The sequence below is a fragment of the Anomaloglossus baeobatrachus genome, chromosome 11 (genome assembly GCF_048569485.1).
Source record: "Anomaloglossus baeobatrachus isolate aAnoBae1 chromosome 11, aAnoBae1.hap1, whole genome shotgun sequence".
Lineage (NCBI taxonomy): Eukaryota > Metazoa > Chordata > Amphibia > Anura > Aromobatidae > Anomaloglossus > Anomaloglossus baeobatrachus.
Genome location: NC_134363.1, coordinates 195,112,305 through 195,133,836, shown reverse-complemented (window position 1 = coordinate 195,133,836; position 21,532 = coordinate 195,112,305). Strand labels below are relative to the sequence as shown.

At 54.3% G+C, this 21,532-nt stretch overlaps 1 protein-coding gene across 2 annotated transcripts in view; it reads left to right on the top strand.

Moving 5' to 3' along the window:
* Positions 1-1,342: 1,342 nt before the first annotated feature.
* Positions 1,343-21,532, top strand: part of SNX19 (sorting nexin 19) — a 42,952-nt gene continuing 22,762 nt past the window's right edge. For both annotated transcript variants that reach the window (XR_012727564.1, XM_075328645.1), the window contains exons 1-5: positions 1,343-1,497; positions 4,154-5,679; positions 9,983-10,121; positions 13,803-13,903; positions 14,256-14,375. Coding sequence is in view for 1 of the 2 variants with exons in the window: in XM_075328645.1 (XP_075184760.1) it covers positions 1,461-1,497; positions 4,154-5,679; positions 9,983-10,121; positions 13,803-13,903; positions 14,256-14,375 (1,923 nt within the window). In the remaining variant the exon portion in view is untranslated. The remainder of the gene's footprint in view (positions 1,498-4,153; positions 5,680-9,982; positions 10,122-13,802; positions 13,904-14,255; positions 14,376-21,532) is intronic.

Sequence of the window (21,532 nt, the reverse complement as noted above, 5' to 3'; positions counted from 1 at the left end):
TAACTCCCGTCCTCTTTTCACGAGCGACTCTATTTCCAGACAAACAGAGAAAAGATGAACCAACACATAAACACAATGACATAAAATGCAGGTGTCTGAACTTGCCAATTACACAGTTCTTCATATACCTCGCTTCATACCAGAATTCAGCTTATAAAAGTAACACTTTTTCTATAAAAACAACAGAGCTCACAACTTCTGCTTTTTCCCAGGATACAGAGACTTCTGTAGGAAATCGGGGATCATCGCCGCGCTTGTCACCATTCAATCCAAAGAATTATTATTCCAAGTCATTTATTTGGGAACATTAACACAATATCTTCTGTCATTATTTTTACATTGTCCTGAGGAAGGGGGAAGAGACCCCTGAAACGCGTACACTTTGTTAATGTTCCCAAATAAATGACTTAGAAAATAATTCTTTGGATTGAATGGTCACAAGCGCGGCGATGATCCCCGATTTCCTATAGAAGTCTCTGTTTCCATTTTACGGGTCCGCAGCGGTCTCCTCCAGCGTTTATGCTTCAATAGGTGTTGTGACTTCTCACAACATCTATAGGTGAGTGCACCCTATTAATCCTTTCACTGTTTTTATCAGTTAAGACCCTATGCGCCTGTTCTTTCCTCCACAGTCCTTTAATTCCTTTTCACAGGATAGACACACATTACACTTTGCTTTATGCAGACGTTTTAAGATATTATGACTGGATTCGCACTAGGACTTCATCAGGTGTCTGGACTGGGGCAGCCGACACCCCCTCCCTCCAAACGGAAATACACGAGGGGTTTTTAAGGTAAGATAAGAAATTTTCTTACCTTTTTGTGGAGCTGTGCTTACCTCGTGTAGTCCATTTGGAAAATCAAGGTGACAGCACGCCTGTCTTTCGTCCAGACGTTTCATCCTAGGAGATGTTGGGCGCCATCTGATAAGGGGGGCATAATTTAAGGTGATGCAATTAAAGTTATGCATCCATGTCTTAAACTCGTCTGCATTTCAAATCATGAGTCATTTGTTAGTTGCATGCTATTCATCCACACAGATCAGAGATGACCACGGATCTAGGTAGAAATATGACTGCTTTAGTTACGGAAGTTCAGATACATTTAAAGAAATCAGTTTGCTAAGAGCCAAGAATACGTAACACGTCTCCTATTGGGTAAACTGTAAAAAGGGCTTATTCTGAGATATATATGTATATGTGTCTCATCATTTTATATCGCGCTAAGTCAGCATGAATCATGAAAGTCTTGTGATCAGAAAGTCCGATATCTGAGTGCAGCTCCAATGCCATTTTGAGTCCTATTTTGGATATCTTCATATAACTATTCTATTCCACAGATGCAGAATGAAGCGAGTGACGTCTCGTGACCTTCAGATATTAGGAGAGCAGAGTGACCGTCAGTGACGCCGCCATCAGCTGGAGATGTAAAGTCCTTGAGGTTTTATCTCTGGAGGAGATATGGTGTCACCTGTCCAAACCGCGTCTAGAGGGAGTGGTGAGTGCCGACCCCGGCCAAGAGAGAGCGATGTGGGACCCGAGGGCCACAAGAGTGACATGATGTAGAACAGCGACGACCCTGTATTCTCCCCGCAGCCCTCCATTCCCCCCACCCCCTTCCACAGTGTCTCCCTGTTTCTCCTCTTGTCTGCCCGCGGCCCCTTGCTTCTCCTCTTGTCTGCCCGCGGCCCCCTGCTTCTCCTCTTGTCTTCCCGCGGCAACCTGCTTCTCCTCTTGTCTGCCCGCGGCCCCTGCTTCTCCTCTTGTCTGCCCGCGGCCCCGTGCTTCTCCTCTTGTCTGCTCGCAGCCCCCTGCTTCTCCTCTTGTCTGCCCGCGGCCCCCTGCTTCTCTTGTCTGCCCGCGACCCCCTGCTTCTCCTCTTGTCTGCCCGCGGCCCCCTGCTTCTCCTCTTGTTTGCCTGAGGTCCCCTTGCTTCTCCTCTTGTCTGCCCGCGGCCCCCTGCTTCTCCTCTTGTCTGCCCGCAGCCCCCTGCTTCTCCTCTTGTCTGCCCGCGGCCCCCTGCTTCTCCTCTTGTCTGCCCGCGGCCCCCTGCTTCTCCTCTTGTCTGCCCGAGGTCCCCTTGCTTCTCCTCTTGTCTGCCCGCGGCCCCCTGCTTCTCCTCTTGTTTGCCCGCGGCCCCCTGCTTCTCCTCTTGTCTGCCCGCGGCCCCCTGCTTCTCCTCTTGTCTGCCCACGGCCCCCTGCTTCTCCTCTTGTCTGCCCGCGGGCCCCTGTTTCTCCTCTTGTCTGCCCGCGGCCCCCTGCTTCTCCTCTTGTCTGCCCGCGGCCCCCTGCTTCTCCTCTTGTCTGCCCGCGGCCCCCTGCTTCTCCTCTTGTCTGCCCGCGGCCCCGTGCTTCTCCTCTTGTCTGGCCGCGGCCCCCTGCTTCTCCTCTTGTCTGCCTGAGGTCCCCTTGCTTCTCCTCTTGTCTGCCCGCGGCCCCGTGCTTCTCCTCTTGTCCGCCTGAGGTCCCCTTGCTTCTCCTCTTGTCTGCCCGCGGCCCCCTTCTTCTCTTGTTTGCCCGTAGCCCCCTGCTTCTCCTCTTGTCTGCCTGAGGTCCCCTGCTTCTCCTCTTGTCTGCCCGCGGCCCCCTGCCTTTCCTCTTGTCTGCCCGCGGCCCCCTGCTTCTCCTCTTGTCTGCCCGCAGCCCCCTGCTTCTCCTCTTGTCTGCCAGAGGTCCCCTGCTACTCCTCTTGTCTGCCCGCAGCCCCCTGCTTCTCCTCTTGTCTGCCCGCGGCCCCCTGCTTCTCCTCTTGTCTGCCCGCAGCCCCCTGCTTCTCCTCTTGTCTGCCCGCAGCCCCCTGCTTCTCCTCTTGTCTGCCCGCGGCCCCCTGCTTCTCCTCTTGTCTGCCTGAGGTCCCCTGCTTCTCCTCTCGTTTGCCCATGGCTCCCTACTTCTCCTCTTGTCTGCCCGCGGACCCCAGCTTCACACTGCATTTTCCCATGTCTCCCCACAGCCCCCCGCTTCTTTCTGTGTTTTCTCTCATCTCCCCGAAGCCCCCTGTTTCTCATTTCGTCTCCCCACGGCCCCCTGCTTTTCTCTGTATTCCCCCATGTCTCCCTGCAGCCCCCCTGCTTTTTTCTGTGTTTTTTCTCGCCTCTCCGCAGCCCCCTGTTTCTCCTCCACTACCCACAACCTCGTTTCTCCTCTCGTCCCCCCACGGCCCCCTGCTTCTCTCTGTATTCCCCAATGTCTCTCTGCAGCCCCCCCCCCCCCCCCCCGCTTATTTTGGTGTTTTCTCTCACCTCTTCGCAGCCCCCCTGTTTTTCCTCCTCTCTAAACAACCTCGTTTCTCCTCTCGTTCCCCCATGGCCCCTGCTTCTCTCTGTATTCCCCCATGTCTCTCTGCAGCCACCGCTTCTTTCGGTGTTTTCTCTCACCTTTCCGCAGCCCCCTGTTTCTCCTCCCTTCTCCACAACCTCGTTTCTCCTCTCGTCCCTCCACTGCCCCCTGCTTCTCTCTGTATTCCCCCATGTCTTTCTGCAGCCACCGCTTCTTTCGGTGTTTTCTCTCACCTTTCCGCAGCCCCCTGTTTCTCCTCCCTTCTCCACAACCTCGTTTCTCCTCTCGTCCCTCCACTGCCCCCTGCTTCTCTCTGTATTCCCCCATGTCTCTCTGCAGCCACCGCTTCTTTCGGTGTTTTCTCTCACCTCTCCGCAGCCCACTGTTTCTCCTCCCTTCTCCACAACCTCGTTTCTCCTCTCGTCCCTCCACTGCCCCCTGCTTCTCTCTGTATTCCCCCATGTCTCTCTGCAGCCACCGCTTCTTTCGGTGTTTTCTCTCACCTCTCCGCAGCCCACTGTTTCTCCTCCCTTCTCCACAACCTCGTTTCTCCTCTCGTCCCTCCACTGCCCCCTGCTTCTCTCTGTATTCCCCCATGTCTCTCTGCAGCCACCGCTTCTTTCGGTAATTTCTCTCACCTCTCCGCAGCCCCCTGTTTCTCCTCCCTTCTCCACAACCTCGTTTCTCCTCTCGTCCCTCCACTGCCCCCTGCTTCTCTCTGTATTCCCCCATGTCTCTCTGCAGCCACCGCTTCTTTCGGTGTTTTCTCTCACCTCTCCGCAGCCCACTGTTTCTCCTCCCCTCTCTTCAGCCCTGTTTCTCCTTGCTTCTCCCCATGGCCCAGTCTTCTCACCTCTTGTTTTGTGCTCACAGATGGAGACGACCTGCAGGGTGTACAGTGCGAGGCTGCACCACCCATGGACAAGAGGTGGAGGGTCCTTGGTGTGGCGATCTTCCTCGCCGGGCTGATACTAGTGCATCTCCTTGTGAACATATGGCTTCTCCTCCTGTTCTCTGGCATTATGGCTGCCCTCGGGGCCTGGCTGGGGCCACCCTTTATACTCAGCAGTGCCACCCCCGTCCACCTGGAGAGATTCCTCACCTTAGAGCATGGCTACCGCTCCCCAGACGCCGAGGCACAGCTGGACAAGGAGATCGGCCTGACCATTCAGAAGATTGTGCAGGACTTTGTCTCCTCCTGGTATCGGAGGCTTAGTCATGAAGCGACATTTGAGGATGAGGTCAGTGGTGTCATGTGGGATCTTTCCATGGCGCTAAAGCAGAGGCTTAGCTCTGCAGACCGTGAGGCTGTCACCCGCAAGCTGCTTGTCCTGGCTGGGTGTCACCTCCAGTGCTATAAGTGGGCGAAGGCGCGAGTGCAAAGCGTCAGCGACCCGTCCGAGAAAGAGTCCCTCCTATGGGAAGCCTACCAGGAACTGAGTCCTGCCCACCAGGCCACATGCAGCCCCACCGATGAGCTGGCCCACACCCGCTGGTTTGTGGACACCCTCCTGACCGAGCTGGTGCCACAGCCGCACCTGGACACCCGGAGCGGACGGCACTTGGTGGTGGAGCTGATCGCTTGTAACGTGGTCCTTCCTCTGGTGGGCCGAATGTCTGACCCCGACTGGATTAACATCGTCCTGACCAACGTGCTCTCCAGGCTGCCTCTGAGGCTGGAGGAGGCCGGGGACGAGTCTCCTGCGGCCCCAGTAGTTCCCCGGTCACTTCCTCTGAGTCTGGATCCGGCTCCTCAGCTCATCCTTCCTTCCCCGCAGGGTGACGCCATCGGCTGCCACGAAACGGACGGTGCTGACCAGGAAAACGAGACGGATGGGAGGGGCCGAGACTCGGGGGAGGAGGACAGGTTGGAGCTTTTCTCTGTGCAGTATCTGCAACCCCCAAAGCCCTGCAGCCCCTTTTTCCTGTGTGAGGAGTCTGAGCTTGAGTCCCCCTTGTCAGACCTAGGGCGGGAAATGGACCCTCCGCTAATGACCTCGTCTGATGACCTCCTGTCCGACTGCTGCTTGGACATCCTGACTCCAGCCGAAAGCCCCATCATCCCGACCCATGACGACAGCGGCTCGACTCTATCGGAAGATGCCTGCATGCCCATCCATGGGGGGCCACCTGCTCGCCCCGAGATCCTCATAGAGCCCGCCGGATTGGACCCAGAATGTATAACTGTACCCAGCACTGACAAAGAGGGCCTGAGTCCGATGGATGCCTCCCCCATAATCACATCCTCACCCACTGCCCCTCTCCATCCATTCAGCTTTGTGCCCCTCAGCAGCCCAGATGGGCCGGTGCTGATCCAGAACCTGCGAATCACGGGCACGATAACGGCGCGGGAGCACAGCGGCACCGGCTCTCACCCCTACACGCTGTACACCATAAAGGTAATGCATCGGTGATGCTGGAGACCACCGACTATAGAGCCCGGACATACTGCGCGCACAGCATGCCCTGCATTGAGCGGAGAGATTAGTGCAGCTCTGGGGGAGAGGACACCATGTACTGGCAGAATACTGACCTCAGCTCTGGGGGAGAGGACACCACGTACCGGCAGAATACTGACCTCAGCTCTGGGGGAGAGGACACCACGTACCGGCAGAATACTGACCTCAGCTCTGGGGGAGAGGACACCACGTACCGGCAGAATACTGACCTCAGCTCTGGGGGAGAGGACACCACGTACCGGCAGAATACTGACCTCAGCTCTGGAGGAGAGGACACCACGTACCGGCAGAATACTGACCTCAGCATTTAGGGAGAGGACACCACGTACCGACAGAATACTGACCTCAGCTCCGGGGGAGAGGACACCACGTACTGGCAGAATACTGACCACAGCTCTGGGGGAGAGGGCACCACGTACCGGCAAAATACTGACCTCAGCTCTGGGGGAAAGGGCACCACGTACCGGCAGAATACTGACCTCAGCTCTGGGGGAAAGGGCACCACGTACCGGCAGAATACTGACCTCAGCTCTGGGGGAAAGGGCACCACGTACCGGCAGAATACTGACCTCGCTCTGGGGGAGAGGGCACCACGTACCGGCAGAAGACTGACCTCAGCTCTGGGGGAGAAGACACCACGTACCGGCGGAATACTGACCACAGCTCCGGGGGAGAGGACACCACATATCGGCAGAATACTGGCATCAGCTCCGGGGGAGAGGAAACCACGTACCGGCAGAATACCTCAGCTCTGGGGGATAGGGCACTACGTACCGGCAGAATACTGACCTCAGCTCTGGGGAAGAGGGCGCCACGTAACTGCAGAATAGTGACCTCAGCTTTGGGGGAGAGGACACCACGTACCGGCAGAATACTGACCACAGCTCTGAGGGAGAGGACACCACGTATCGGCAGAATTCTGACCTCAGCTCTGGGGAAAGAGGGCGCCACGTAACTGCAGAATAGTGACCTCAGCTTTGGGGGAGAGGACACCACGTACCGGCAGAATACTGACCACAGCTCTGGGGGAGCGGACACCACGTACCAGCAGAATGCTGACCTCAGCTTTGGGGGAGAGGACACCACGTACCGGCAGAATACTGACCTCAGCTCCGGGGGAGAGGACACCTCGAACCGGCAGAATACTGATCACAGCTCTGGGGGAGAGGACACCACGTATTGGCATAAGACTGACCACAGCTCTGAGGGAAAGGGTACCATGTACCGGCAGAATACTGACCACAGCTCCAGGAGAGAGGGTACCACTTACCGGCAGAATACTGATCACAGCTCTGGGGGAGAGGACACCACGTACCAGCAGAATACTGACCTCAGCTCTGGGGGAGAGGCCACCACGTACCGGCAGAATAGTGATTGCAGCTCCAGGGGTGAGGACATGATGTCTGGCAGAATATTGACCACAGCTCCGTGGAACAGGACATGAGTAACTGCAGTATACTGATCGCAGCTCCAGGGGTGAGGACACCACGTACCGGCAAAATACTGACTGTAGCTCTGGAGGTGACTGGAGGATAAGATAAGATGTAACAGCAGAATAGTGACTGCAGCTCTGGAGGTGACTGGAGGATAAGACAAGATGTAACAGCAGAAGAGTGACTGCAGCTCTGGAGGTGACTGGAGGATAAGACAAGATGTAACAGCAGAAGAGTGACTGCAGCTCTGGAGGTGACTGGAGAATAAGACACGATGTAACAGCAGAATAGTGACCAGCTCTGGAGGTGACTGGAGGATAAGAGTTGATATAACAACAGAATAGTGACTGCAGCTCTGGGGGTGACTGGAGTATAAGACATGATGTAACAGCAAAATAGTGTGTTTGGTTTCGTCTTATAATCCTGTTATAATTATAATTGGTGGTACAGCTATGTGGCTGTGGATTTGTGTGGCCGCTGTATGTGTCTGTGGATTGGCGAGGCCGCTGTATGTGTCTGTGGATTGGCGAGGCCGCTGTATGCGGCTGTGGATTGGCGAGGCCGCTGTATGTGTCTGTGGATTGGCGAGGCCGCTGTATGTGTCTGTGGATTGGCGAGGCCGCTGTATGCGGCTGTGGATTGGCGAGGCCGCTGTATGTGGCTGTGGATTGCTGACACCGCTGTATGTGGCTGTGGATTGGTGACACCACTGTGTCTGTGGATTGGCAAGGCCGCTGTATGTGGCTGTGGATTGGTGTGGCCGCTGTATGTGGCTGTGGATTGATGGGACCGCTGTATGTGGCTGTGGATTGATGGGACCGCTGTATGTGGCTGTGGATTGATGGGACCGCTGTATGTGGCTGTGGATTGGCGAGGCCACTGTATGTGGCTGTTTATTGGTGACACCGCTGTATGTGGCTGTGGATTGGTGACACCGCTGTATGTGGCTGTGGATTGGTGACACTGCTGTATGTGGCTGTTTATTGGTGACACTGCTGTATGTGGCTGTGGATTGGTGACACCGCTGTATGTGGCTGTGGATTGGCGACACCGCTGTATGTGGCTGTGGATTGGTGACACCGCTGTATGTGGCTGTGGATTGGTGACACCGCTGTATGTGGCTGTGGATTGGTGACACCGCTGTATGTGGCTGTCGATTGGTGACACCGCTGTATGTGGCTGTGGATTTGTGTGGCCGCTGTATGTGGCTGTGGTTTGGCGAGGACGCTGTATGTGGCTGTGGTTTGGTGGCGCCGCTGTATATGACTGTGGATTGGCGAGGCCGCTGTATGTGGCTGTCTATTGGTGATACCGCTGTATGTGGCTGAGGATTGATGACACTGCTGTATGTGGCTGTGGATTGGTGACACCGCTGTATGTGGCTGTGGATTGGTGACACCGCTGTATGTGGCTGTGGATTTGTGTGACCGCTGTATGTGGCTGTGGATTGGCAAGGCCGCTGTATGTGGCTGTGGATTGGTGACACCGCTGTATGTGGCTGTGGATTTGTGTGGCCGCTGTATGTGGCTGTGGATTGGCGATGCCGCTGTATGTGGCTGTGGATTGGCGAGGCCACTGTATGTGGCTGTGGATTGGTGACACCGCTTTATGTGGCTGTGGATTGGTGACACCGCTGTATGTGGCTGTGGATTGGTGGCACTGCTGTATGTGGCTGTGGATTGGTGACACCGCTGTATGTGGCTGTGGATTGGCGACACTGCTGTATGTGGCTGTGGATTGGTGGCGCCGCTGTATGTGGCTGTGGATTGGTGACACCACTGTATGTGGCTGTGGATTGGTGGTGCCACTGTATGTGGCTGTGGATTGGTGACACCGCTGTATGTAGCTGTGGATTGGTGACACCGCTGTATGTGGCTGTGGATTGGCGAGGCCGCTGTATGTGGCTGTGGATTGGTGACACCGCTGTATGTGGCTCTGGATTGGTGGCACTGCTGTATGTGGCTGTGGATTGGTGGCGCCGCTGTATGTGGCTGTGGATTGGCGAGGCCGCTGTATGTGGCTGTGGATTGGTGGTGCCACTGTATGTGGCTGTGGATTGGTGACACCGCTGTATGTGACTGTGTATTGGTGGTGCCACTGTATGTGGCTGTGGATTGGCGAGGCCGCTGTATGTGGCTGTGGATTGGTGGTGCCGCTGTATGTGGCTGTGGATTGGTGGCACTGCTGTATGTGGCTGTGGATTGGTGGTGCCGCTGTACGTGGCTGTGGATTGGTGGTGCCGCTTTATGTGGCTGTGGATTGGCGAGGCCGCTGTATGTGGCTGTGGATTGGTGGCACTGCTGTATGTGGCTGTGGATTGGTGGTGCCGCTGTATGTGGCTGTGGATTGGTGGTGCCGCTGTATGTGGCTGTGGATTGGCGAGGCCGCTGTATGTGGCTGTGGATTGGTGGTGCCGCTGTACGTGGCTGTGGATTGGCGTGGCCGCTGTATGTGGCTGTGGATTGGTGGCACCGCTGTATGTGGCTGTGGATTGGTGACACCGCTGTATGTGACTGTGGATTGGTGGCACCGCTGTATGTGGCTGTGGATTGGTGGCACCGCTGTATGTGGCTGTGGATTGGTGGTGCCGCTGTATGTGGCTCTGGATTGGTGGCTGGTGTGCAGTTGTCTTTGTCGCGCTCTGCAGATGACGGTTGTCTGGAGATGGTATGATGGGGCTGAGCGCGGGGTCTGGAGCCGCCGGGAACATTTTATGACTTTTCAGACTGATGAATGTTGGGGATAATGATGCTGCACGTGTGTAATGTGCGGGGGCAGCGGCTGTGTGACGCCTTTCACTGCCTCCGCAGTATGACACCGCGCTGGACAGCCAATCCCTGGGCTCCCTGCAGCCAATGGCGTATCACACCGTCAACCGCCGCTACCGCGAGTTCCTGAATCTACAGACGCGTCTGGAGGAGAAAGCCGATCTGCGCAAGTTCATCAAACGTGAGTCGGGGGTCACATCACATGATGAACGCCCCAGTGTCCCCCCATGTCCTCCCCGTGTCCCCTCAATGTCCTCCCCGTGTCCCCTTATGTCCTCCCCGTGTCCCCCATGTCCTCCCTGTGTCCCCTCAATGTCCTCCCCGTGTCCCCTCTATGTCCTCCTTGTGTCCCCCCATGTCCTCCCCGTGTTCCCCCATGTCCTCCCCGTGTTCCCCCATGTCCTCCCCATGTCCCCCAAGTCCTCCACGTGTCCCCCCATGTCCTCCCCATGTTCCCCCCAAGTCCTCCACGTGTCCCCCCATGTCCTCCCCATGTCCCCCCAAGTCCTCCCCGTGTCCCCCCATGTCCTTACCTTGTCCCCCCCGTGTCCCCCCATGTCCTCCCCGTGTCTCCCCAAGTCCTCCACGTGTCCCCCCATGTCCTCCCCGTGTCCCCCCATGTCCCTCCCCGTGTCCCCCCATGTCCCCCCCGTGTCCCCCCATGTCCCCCCCGTGTCCCCCCATGTCCTCTCCGTGTCCCCCCATGTCCTCTCCGTGTCCCCCCATGTCCTCTCCGTGTCCCCCCCATGTCCTCTCCATGTCCCCCCCCATGTCCTCCCCGTGTCCCCCCATGTCCTCCTCGTGTCCCCCCATGTCCTTCCCTTGTCCCCCGCGTGTCCCCCATGGCCTCCCCTGTGTCCTCCTCGTGTCCCCCCATGTCCTTCCCTTGTCCCCCGCGTGTCCCCCATGTCCTCCCCTATGTCCTTCGCATGGGCCCCCATGTCCTCCCTGTAGACCTCATCTGGAATACTGATAATGAGTGTGTGTGAGCGATAACACCAAATGTAACACCCCGGCCCCCCATTCACACCGGAGACCTTGTCACATGACATCGGGGAGGCGATTGGATAATTGGGCACTGTTATATAACCTGAGCACTGACACTGCACATTGTATACAAGCAGCTCACTGACACTGCACATTGTATACAAGCTGCACACTGACACTGTACATTGTATACAAGCTGCACACTGACACTGCCCATTGTATACAAGCTGCACACTGACACTGCACATTGTATACAGGCTGCACACTGACAGTGCCCATTGTATACAAGCTGCGCACTGACACTGTACATTGTATACAAGCTGTACACTGACACTGCACATTGTATACAAGCTGCGCACTGACACTGCACATTGTATACAAGCTGTACACTGACACTGCACATTGTATACAAGCTGCACACTGACACTGCACATTGTATACAAGCTGTGCACTGACACTGCACATTGTATACAAGCTGCACACTGACACTGCACATTGTATACAAGCTGCACACTGACACTGCACATTGTATACAAGCTGCACACTGACACTGTACATTGTATACAAGCTGCACACTGACACTGCACATTGTATACAAGCTGCACACTGACACTGCACATTGTACACAAGCTGCGCACTGACACTGCACATTGTATACAAGCTGCGCACTGATGCTGCACATTTTATCACAGGGTCAGATCTGTAGCGCTGTCCCAGGAGAAGATATAACACAATATGTACAAGAGTGTGAGGGGTGTGCTGACTTCTGTGATATATGAGAAAACCATGTAGTTACAGGGCTCCACCTACTGGGGATTTCTGATAGCAGAGTGTTAAATCTGCTCAGAAAGGAAGAAGAGCGGTGATAATGTACAGGATCTGCACAAGACATACAGAGCACAACAATAAAAAACGGCACAAAGCAATGTAAGTTACTGATAGTCACCCTGAAACGTGCGTGAGATGGAGGAGGATGAAGAGATTATAATGAGGGGCACGGACTATGGAGAAGGGTGATATGTATCACATGGAGACAGCAGGTACAGGCAATGAGCATGAAACCTGCAGGTAAAGTCCCAGAGTCACGCTCCAACCCAAATATACAAGTGCAATAAATAAAGGGTGACCAATCAGACCCCGCACTGCTGATGTGGAGCTAGCGGCCGACAAATCCACCTGAGAAGGTCAGAGCCGAGGCCAACCAAATAAGAAAAGGGAACATCCTCCCCCAACACAGAGTTCAGGGAGGCGTGGCAATGACCACTCCGCATCAGCAGTGTGAGCTCTGATTGGTCACCCTTTATTTATTGCACTTTGCATTTGTTTATCTGGGTCGGACTGTGGATCTGGGTGTCAGGACGTTACCGGTCTGTACTGTGTATCTCCATGTGATGCATAGCACCCTTCTCCATAGTCAGTGCCCCTCAGTAGAATCTCCTCATCCTCCTCTATCTCACGCACGTTTCGGGGTGACTGTCAGTCACTGCTTTTTAGCTACTTTTTATATTGTTGTGTTTTTGTCTTTTTTGATTACAATAAAAGTCTGCATGTCTCTGATTTAAAAAATGTTTTATGCCGATCCTGGACATTATCGCCTCTTAATTTCTTAAAAGAGACTTGTGTGATATACTGTGTATACAGGGGCTGTACTGGCGTGTGTGATATACTGTATGTATACAGGGGGTACTTTTGTGAATGTCATCCGAGTGGGTGCTGGTGTGGGGCTCCCTCTGGTGGCCAGGAATGGTAATGAAGCGGAGTTGGAATCTGTGATTCAGACAGGTGATGGAATTTGGTATCCAGGAAATCCTATTGCAGATCAGCCTAGTGTATTTAGGAGAGCATTGTGTGCCTGGCGGTCGCCGGTGATAATGCTTCCTGCCTGCTTCTGAAGATGGCTGGGAGTTTTCTCTTCTGATTTTCCCATTTATTTGGTGCCTGAATCTACTCCAGATAAGTTTACTGTTTCTGTGCTTAATTGCTGGATTTGCACTTAAGAGTGTTTCTGCATATTCCATTTGGTTCTGTGTTTGGTTTCTTGTATGTGAGGATCTGTCTTTCTGCTTCTGTGAGCCGGGCAGTTCCTCCAGCAAGAAAGGGAGGTTGCTCTCTGTTCATGTTTGGATTATTTGCACTTTAGAATATTTGTTCAGTGATTTTGCTTCTTCTCATTATATCTGCAGTTCTGTTTAAAGTGTCTGGCACAAGAGTACCTGATATAGTGGGGGAGAGTCTGTGTGGTCTCAGTATTTTTTATTATCAGGAAATTGGTGTTTTTGCAGGGTTTTTTGCTGGCCGCAATCTGTTATCTGTCCTGTCTTGTTGTCTCTAGTAAATCGGGCCTCACTTTTGCTGATCTTTTTTTTCTATCTGTGTATTGTGATTTCTTACATCACTGTTGTTACATGTTGGGGGCTTGTTATTTCTTTGGAGACTGCTCTGACGCATGTTAGGATTCCTCATTTCTATCTTTGAGGTGTGGCAAGTTTCTCCAGCAGTGACGAGGTGTCTAGGTGTGTTAGGAACATCCCACTGTTACTTCTAGTGTTGTCTGATAGATAAGGCATTGGGGTCAGCTCAGGTTCCAACTACTCTTGTGGTTTTGTTTTTTTCCTAATTAATGGGATTTTTTGTGATCGTCCACAGTTACCAGATCATAACAGGGTGTACTGACTTTTGAGATATACTGTATATACAGGGGGTGTACTGACTTTTGTGATATACTGTGTGTTCCTGAGTCCAGGCATCATTCCTTCTATTCTGGTCATAGCCCATGGCTTCATCCATGTTGTTTCTCGCTGTTATCAGTCGCTCTGGTTGTGACACCTCTTCTTGCTGTCAGTGCAGAGTCTTTTTTATTTCCATCTTTTATCAGATATTAAAGGACCCAAGAAGTTCCTTCCAGATTTACCATTTGGTAACATGGACAGTGAGAAGGTGGAGGCGCGGAGGAGCCTGCTGGAGTCCTTCCTGACGGTAAGCAGGGTGCAGGGGTTGCGGAGGGGCTGGCACTGGTGATTGGGGGCAGCACTGTCGGTGGGTCACGGAGGGGCCGGCGCTGTCGTTTGGGGCCAGCATTGTTGGTCGGGTGCAGAGGGATTGGCACTGTCGGTGGGGTGCGGAGGGGCCGGCACTGTCGATTGGGTGCGGAGGGGACGGCACTGTCGGTCGGGTGCGGAGGGGCACGGCACTGTCGGTCGGGTGCGGAGGGGTTGGCACTGTCGGTGGGGTGGGGAGGGGTTGGCACTGTCGGTGGGGTGCGGAGGGGCTGGCGCTGTCGGTCGGAGGTTATTGTGTGACGTCCTTCGGGGCAATCTCTCTTTTCCAGCAATTGTGCGCAGTGCCGGAGATCGCGGGCAGCGAGGAGGTGCAGGAATTTCTGGCGCTGAACACGGACGCTCGCATCGCATTTGTGAAGAAGCCGTTCCTGGTGTCCCGGATAGACAAGGTGCATAACGCCGGGGGCTCCGGACCCTCAGAGATGTGTGGTCCTGGCTCGCTGTTATCAGCTGTCCTGAGAGCACAACAGTGATGGCTGCAGGAGATTGCTAACAGCTTGATGGCTAGCTTCTTTGTGGCTGGCGACTCGGTGGCTCTGGCTAATGGCTCTGTAACTAGTGGCTTGATAGCTCTGGCTAGTGGCACTGGCTCACGGGTCTGTGGCTAGCGGCTTGATGGCTTTAGATAGTGTCACTGGCTCACGGCTCGGTTGCTTGGTGGCTAGCAGCTCGGTGTCTCTGTGGTTAGCAATTTAATGCTTCTGGCTATCTGCTCAGTGGCTCTTTATTCAGCGGCTTAGTGGCTCTGGCTGATGGCCCGGTAGCCAGCAGCTTGGTGGCTCTGACTAGTGGTTCAGTGGCTAGGGCTGATGGATCTTTGGCTAGTGACTGTAGCTAGCGGCTCGGTGGGTCTGTGGCTACCGGCTCAGTGGTTAGTGGCTTGGAGGCTCTGTGGCTAGCGGTTTGGTGTCCCTAGTTAGTGGCTCTATGCTAGAGTTTCTTCAGCGCTCTATTGGGAGACCCAGACGATTGGGGTATAGCTACTGCCCTCCGGAGGCCACACAAAGCACTACACTAAAAAGTGCAAGGCCCCTCCCCCTCTGGCTATACCCCCCCGTGGTATCACGGGTTCTCCAGTTTTAGCTTTGTGTGCGAAGGAGGTCAGACATCCACGCATAGCTCCACAGATTTTAGTCAGCAGTAGCTGCTGACTATTTCGGATGGAAGAAAAGAGGGCCCATATAGGGCCCCCAGCATGCTCCCTTCTCACCCGTTGATGGTGTTGTAAGGTTGAGGTACCTATTGCTGGTACGGAGGCTGGAGCCCACATGCTGCTTTCCTTCCACATCCCCCTGAGGGGCTCTGAGGAAGTGGGATCCTGCCGGCCTCAAAGCTCTGACGCCGGGCTCCATCCACAGACCCATTTGAACCTGCTGGATACGGAGCTGGAGTACCGTTCAGGGACATGGCCCTGCACCATTACAGGTACTCTGTGTCCCCGGACACACAGACACAGCACACTCCAGACTTGCTGGGTGTGCTAGTGCGCCGGGGACAGTAAAGGGTTACAGTCACTGCAGCTTTGCTGAGTGACTTTGTGTTTTGGGAACTACCGCGCCGGACGCTCTGGGAGCGGCGGCGCGGCTGGGACTTGTAGTTCGCCGGGGACTGGGCGCCGACCGCGCTTTTACGGCGGCGGCGCTTATAACTCCAGTCCCCGGCTTCTGCGGCCTAGTGCCGCTTCGTTCCCGCCCCCTCCCTGTCACTCAGGGAAGGGGACAGGCGCTGAGCAATCAGCAGCGCCGAGGGCTGGAGCCTTTTTACATGCTCCAGCCCTCTCACTGCACACTGTCGGACGCCGGATTCCCGCTCTGCCTTGGGGCACGCCCACGGCCCGCCCCTACTCACACGAGCTGGGGAAGAAGCCGGCAGCCATTACTGCAGAGCTCGGACTTTCGGCACCAAGGCAGGACGGTGGCGATCATACACCCGCTTATAGGCGGGCGGTAAGAGGCACACATAGTGCTGACCACAGATAACTGCAGTGTATACATGTGTTGTTTTTTACTGCATAGGTCGCTATATGCCCGCTGGGGGAGCGACACATCAGCAGCAGGAAAGCAGGTGTGCTAAGGCACAGGCTTTCTAGGCTGCTTGTATTGCACGACTGAGGTGTTCATTTGTGTTTATGCTGATATGCTATACATTGCACTGTACAGTCGCTAGTCTTAGCTATATTCTCCTGGAATGGCTAGACTACAGCAGCAGAAAACCAAGGGTGCTGGGGCACAGGTTTTTTTCTATGCTGCTTGTATTGCATGGGCTGCAGTGTGCATTTGTACTTGTGCTTGTATGCTATACATTGCACTGTATGGTCACTCTTCTGGGCTATATTCCCCTAGATGACTAGTCTACAGCAGCAGAAGAGCTGGGGTGCCAGGGCACAGGCTTCTATGCTGCTTGTATTGCATGGGCTGCAGTGTGCATTTGTACTTGTGCTTATATGCTATACATTGCACTGTAGGGTCACTCTTGGCTATATTCCCCTAGATGACTAGTATACAGCAGCAGAAGAGCAGGGGTGCCAGGGCACAGGCTTCTATGCTGCTTGGATTGCATGTGCTGCAGTGTTCATTTGTACTTGTGCTTGTATGCTATACATTGCACTGTAGGGTCACTCTTCTGGGCTATATTCCCCTAGATGACCAGTCTACAGCAGCAGAAGAGCAGGGGTGCCAGGGCACAGGCTTCTATGCTGCTTGTATTGCATGTGCTGCAGTGTGCATTTGTACTTGTGCTTGTATGCTATACATTGCACTGTATGGTCACTCTTCTGGGCTATATTCCCCTAGATGACTAGTCTACAGCAGCAGAAGAGCAGGGGTGCCAGGGCACAGGCTTCTATGCTGCTTGTATTGCATGTGCTGCAGTGTGCATTTGTACTTGTGCTTGTATGCTATACATTGCACTGTATGGTCACTCTTCTGGGCTATATTCCCCTAGATGACTAGTATACAGCAGCAGAAGAGCAGAGGTGCCAGGGCACAGGCTTCTATGCTGCTTGTATTGCATGTGCTGCAGTGTGCATTTGTACTTGTGCTTGTATGCTATACATTGCACTGTATGGTCACTCTTCTGGGCTATATTCCCCTAGATGACTAGTCTACAGCAGCAGAAGAGCAGAGGTGCCAGGGCACAGGCTTCTATGCTGCTTGGATTGCATGTGCTGCAGTGTTCATTTGTACTTGTGCTTGTATGCTATACATTGCACTGTAGGGTCACTCTTCTGGGCTATATTCCCCTAGATGACTAGTATACAGCAGCAGAAGAGCAGGGGTGCCAGGGCACAGGCTTCTATGCTGCTTGTATTGCTTGTGCTGCAGTGGTCATTTGTACTTTATGCCTGTATGCTATACATTGCAATGTACGGTCACCAATCTTGGCTATATACTTCTAGATAGCTAGTCGGCAGCGGCAAAAAAGCAACACAGATTTCAGTGCTGTTTTTACTACATGGGATGCTGTTCATGACACCGTCCCATTGTGTGCATGCTCCCCTGTAGCACGTCGTCTGCCGGGGTCTCTAGCACTTCGTCTGCCGGGGCTCTACTAGTTGTGGCCAAAGAAACCTCCTGTCAACCCTGTCCATGGACAGGGACGGAGTAGTCATAATATAGAGACTTGCACCCATGGGCAATCTACTTGACCAAAAGGCAGCTCTTCAGGGCTTTGATACTGACATCGCTCTCAATCCGGATACACCGGGTGGTAACGCCATACGGAATGATCCTATACCGTCCATCAATGGAAGGTTGGATCTTTCTCCCTCAGCTCCCCCAGTGGAGATAGGAGACGAACAGGAGAAGTTCCTTTTCAGTGTCTCACGCAGATATTGAGTATTTTTCTGGCCACGCTGACTTCAGAGAAGCAGTCCAGGAACACCACGCTTACCAGATAAGCGTCTTCTCCAAACGTTTTTAGGATACACGTTATCCCTTTTTTCCCCTGACCCAGGGTCCAAAGGTGGATTCTCCAATCTCCAGGCTTGCATATAGAGCCATAGTTGCACTGGAGATGGGGCTTCACTTCAAGATGCCATTCACAGACAGATGGACTCTGGTTGAAATCTGTCTAGGAGGCTATCGGCGTGTCGGTTGCTCCGGCATCCACAGCCGTATTGGCAACCTAACCTTTTCTGCTGTTCTTGCGCAGCTGACCTTGAGCAGGGACATCTGTACCGCAGAGGCGTCCGTAACTCCCGCAATGTCTGCACTGCGACTTACCCTGTTAATACTGTCCTAAAAGTACAGTCGAGGTTTCGGTCCTTCCCAAGCTCCGGCAGGTCCCAATTGTCCTCGTGCAAAAGGGCTACAAAACCTCAGACGGGCTCAGATTCCGGCCGGGCTCAATCTCGCCCAAGGAAGGCAGTCGGAGGAACCGCTACCAAGGCGGTCTCCTCAGGACTCTCAGCTCTCTCTCTCTCTCTCTCCGCATCCGCGGTTGATGGCAGACTCCCCCGCCTTTGGCGACATTTAGCTGCCACAGGTCACAGACCGGTGGGTGACGGACATTGTGCTCACGTGCACAGGACAGTGTTCTGTTCTCGTCCTCCGACTCCATTCTTCAGAACGGCCCCACCTCTCCACCGAGCAGATGCCCTGCTGCAGGCGGTGGACGCTCTAAGAGCAGAAGGAGTGGTGATCCCTGTCCCCCCTCAGGAACGAGGGCGAGGGTTTGTACTCCAATCTCTTTGTGGCTCCAAAAATGGACGGTTCCTTCCGTCCTGTTCTGGTTCTGAAACTGCTCAACGAGCATGCGAACGCCAGGCGGTTCCGGATGGGATCCCTCCGATCCGTCATTGCCTCAATGTCTCGAGGAGACTTCCTTGCCTCAACAGACATCAAAGATGCCTATCTCCACGTGCCAATTGCTACGGAGCACCAACGTTTTCTACGTTTTGTGATAGGAGACGAACATCTTCTGTTCGTAGCTCTGCCATTCAGTCTGGCGACAGCCCCACGGGTGGGCACCAAGGTCATGGCAGCAGTGGTAGCAGTCTTGCACTCTCACGGACACCCGGTGATTCCGTACTTGGACGATCTACTCGTCAAAGCAACCTCCCTCGAGGCATGCCAACGCAGCCTGAATGTTACGCTGGAGACTCTCCAGACTTTCGGGTGGATCATCAATTTGGCAAGGTCAAATCTGTCTCCGACTCAATCACTAACGTATCTCGGCATGGAGTTTCATACTCTATCAGCCATAGTGAAGCTTCCGCTGAACCAGCAGCGTTCACTGCGGACAGAGGTGCAGTCTCTCCTTCAAGGCCAGTCGCACCCCTTAAGGCGCCTCATGCACTTCCTAAGGAAGATGGTGGCAGCCATCGAGGCAGTTCTCTTTGCGCAGTTTCATCTGCGCCAACGGCAATGGGACATTCTCCGCCAATGGGATGGGCAGTCAACCTCCCTGGACGGGAAGTCTCCCTTGCCCTGACGGCCGAGGACTCTCTGCAATAGTGGCTTATTCCCACCTCATTGCCATAGCCCCCATCCTGGGCAGTGGTCACGACAGATACGAGTCTGTCAGGGTGGGGAGCAGTTTGTCTCCGCCACATGGCTCAGGGGACGTGGACTCAGCAGGAGTCCACCCTTCAGTTCGATGTGCTGGAAATCGGGGCAGGGTATCTTACCCTATTAGCTTTCCAAAAGTGGCTAGAAGGGAGCAGATCCGAATCCAGTCGGACATCTCCACAGCGGTGGCATACATCAACCACCAAGGAGGGACACGCAGTCAGCAGCCTTCCAGGAAGTCCGGCGAATCCTCATGTGGGTGGAGGACACAGCATCCACCATATCCGCAGTTCACATCCCGGGCGTAGAAAACTGGGAAGCAGACTTCCTCAGTCGCCAGGGCATGGACGCGGGGGAATGGTCCCTTCACCCGGACGTGTTTCAGGAAATCTGTTGCCGCTGGGGGGGGCCGGACGTCGACCTAATGGCGTCTCGGCACACCAACAAGGTCCCGGCATTTATGGCACGATCGCGCGATCACAGAGCTCTGGCGGCAGACGCCTTAGTGCAAGATTGGTCGCAGTTCCGGCTCACATATGTGTTTCCACCTCTGGCACTCTTGCCCAGAGTACTGCGCAAAAATCAGATCCGATTGCAGCCGCGTCATACTCGTCGCACCAGACTGGCCGAGGAGATCGTGGTACCCGGATCTGTGGCATCTCACGGTCGGCCGACCGGGGTCACTACCAGACCGACCAGACTTACTGTCTCAAGGGCCGTTTTCTCCATCGGAATTCTGCGGCCCTGAACCTGACTGTGTGGCTTGTGTGTCCTGGATCCTAGCGTCTTCAGGATTATCCCAAGGGGTCGTTGCCACCATGAGACAGGCTAGGAAGCCCACGTCTGCTAAGATCTACCACAGAACGTGGAAGATTTTCTTAATCTGGTGCTCTAATCAGGGAGTGTCTCCCTGGCCATTTGCATTGCCTATCTTTCTTTCCTTCCTACAATAGGAGTTAGAAAAGGGCTTGTCGCTAGACTCCCTCAAAGGGCAAGTCTCAGCACTATCCGTGTTTTTTCAGAAGCGTCTAGCACGTCTTTCTAAGGTGCGCACGTTCCCGCAGGGGGTTTGTCATATCGTACCCCCGTACAAGCGGCCGTTGGATCCATGGGATCTGAACAGGGTTCTAGTTGCTCTCCAGAAGCCGCCTTTCGAGCCTCTGAAGGAAGTTTCCTTTTCTCGCCTGTCACAGAAGGTGGCGTTTCTCGTTGCGATCACATCGCTTCGGCGAGTGTCTGAGCTGGCAGCTCTGTCATCCAAGGCTCCCTTCCTGGTGTTTCACCAGGACAAGGTAGTGCTGCGCATCATTCCGGAGTTTCTCCCTAAGGTAGTATCCTCGTTTCATCTTAATCAGGATATCTCCTTACCGTCCTTTTGCACTCATCCGGTTCACCGGTATGAGAATGATTTACGTTTGCTAGATCTGGTGAGAGCACTCAGAATCTACATTTCCCGCACGGCGCCCGTACGCCGTTCCGATGCCCTTGTCGCTGGTACGCGCAAGAGGTTGCAGGCTTCTAAAGCCACCCTGGCTCGATGGATCAAAGAACCAATTCTGGAAGCCTACCGTTTTGCAGGGCTTCCGGTTCTTTCAGGGCTGAAAGCCCATTCAACCAGAGCCGTGAGTGCGTCCTGGGCGCTACGACACCAGGCTTCGGCTCAACAGGTGTGCCAGGCAGCTACCTGGTCGAGTCTGCACACTTTCACCAAACATTATCAGGTGCATACCTATGCTTCGGCGGATGCCAGCTTAGGTAGAAGAGTCCTGCAGGCGGCAGTGACATCCCCGTAGGGGAGGGCTGTTTTGCAGCTCTAACATGAGGTATCTCTTTACCCACCCAGGGACAGCTTTTGGACGTCCCAATCGTCTGGGTCTCCCAATAGAGCGCTGAAGAAGAAGGGAATTTTGTTACTTACCGTAAATTCCTTTTCTTCTAGCTCTTATTGGGAGACCCAGCACCCGCCCTGTTGTCCTTCGGGATTTCTTGGTTGTTTGCGGGTACACATGTTGTTCATGTTGAACGGTTTTTCAGTT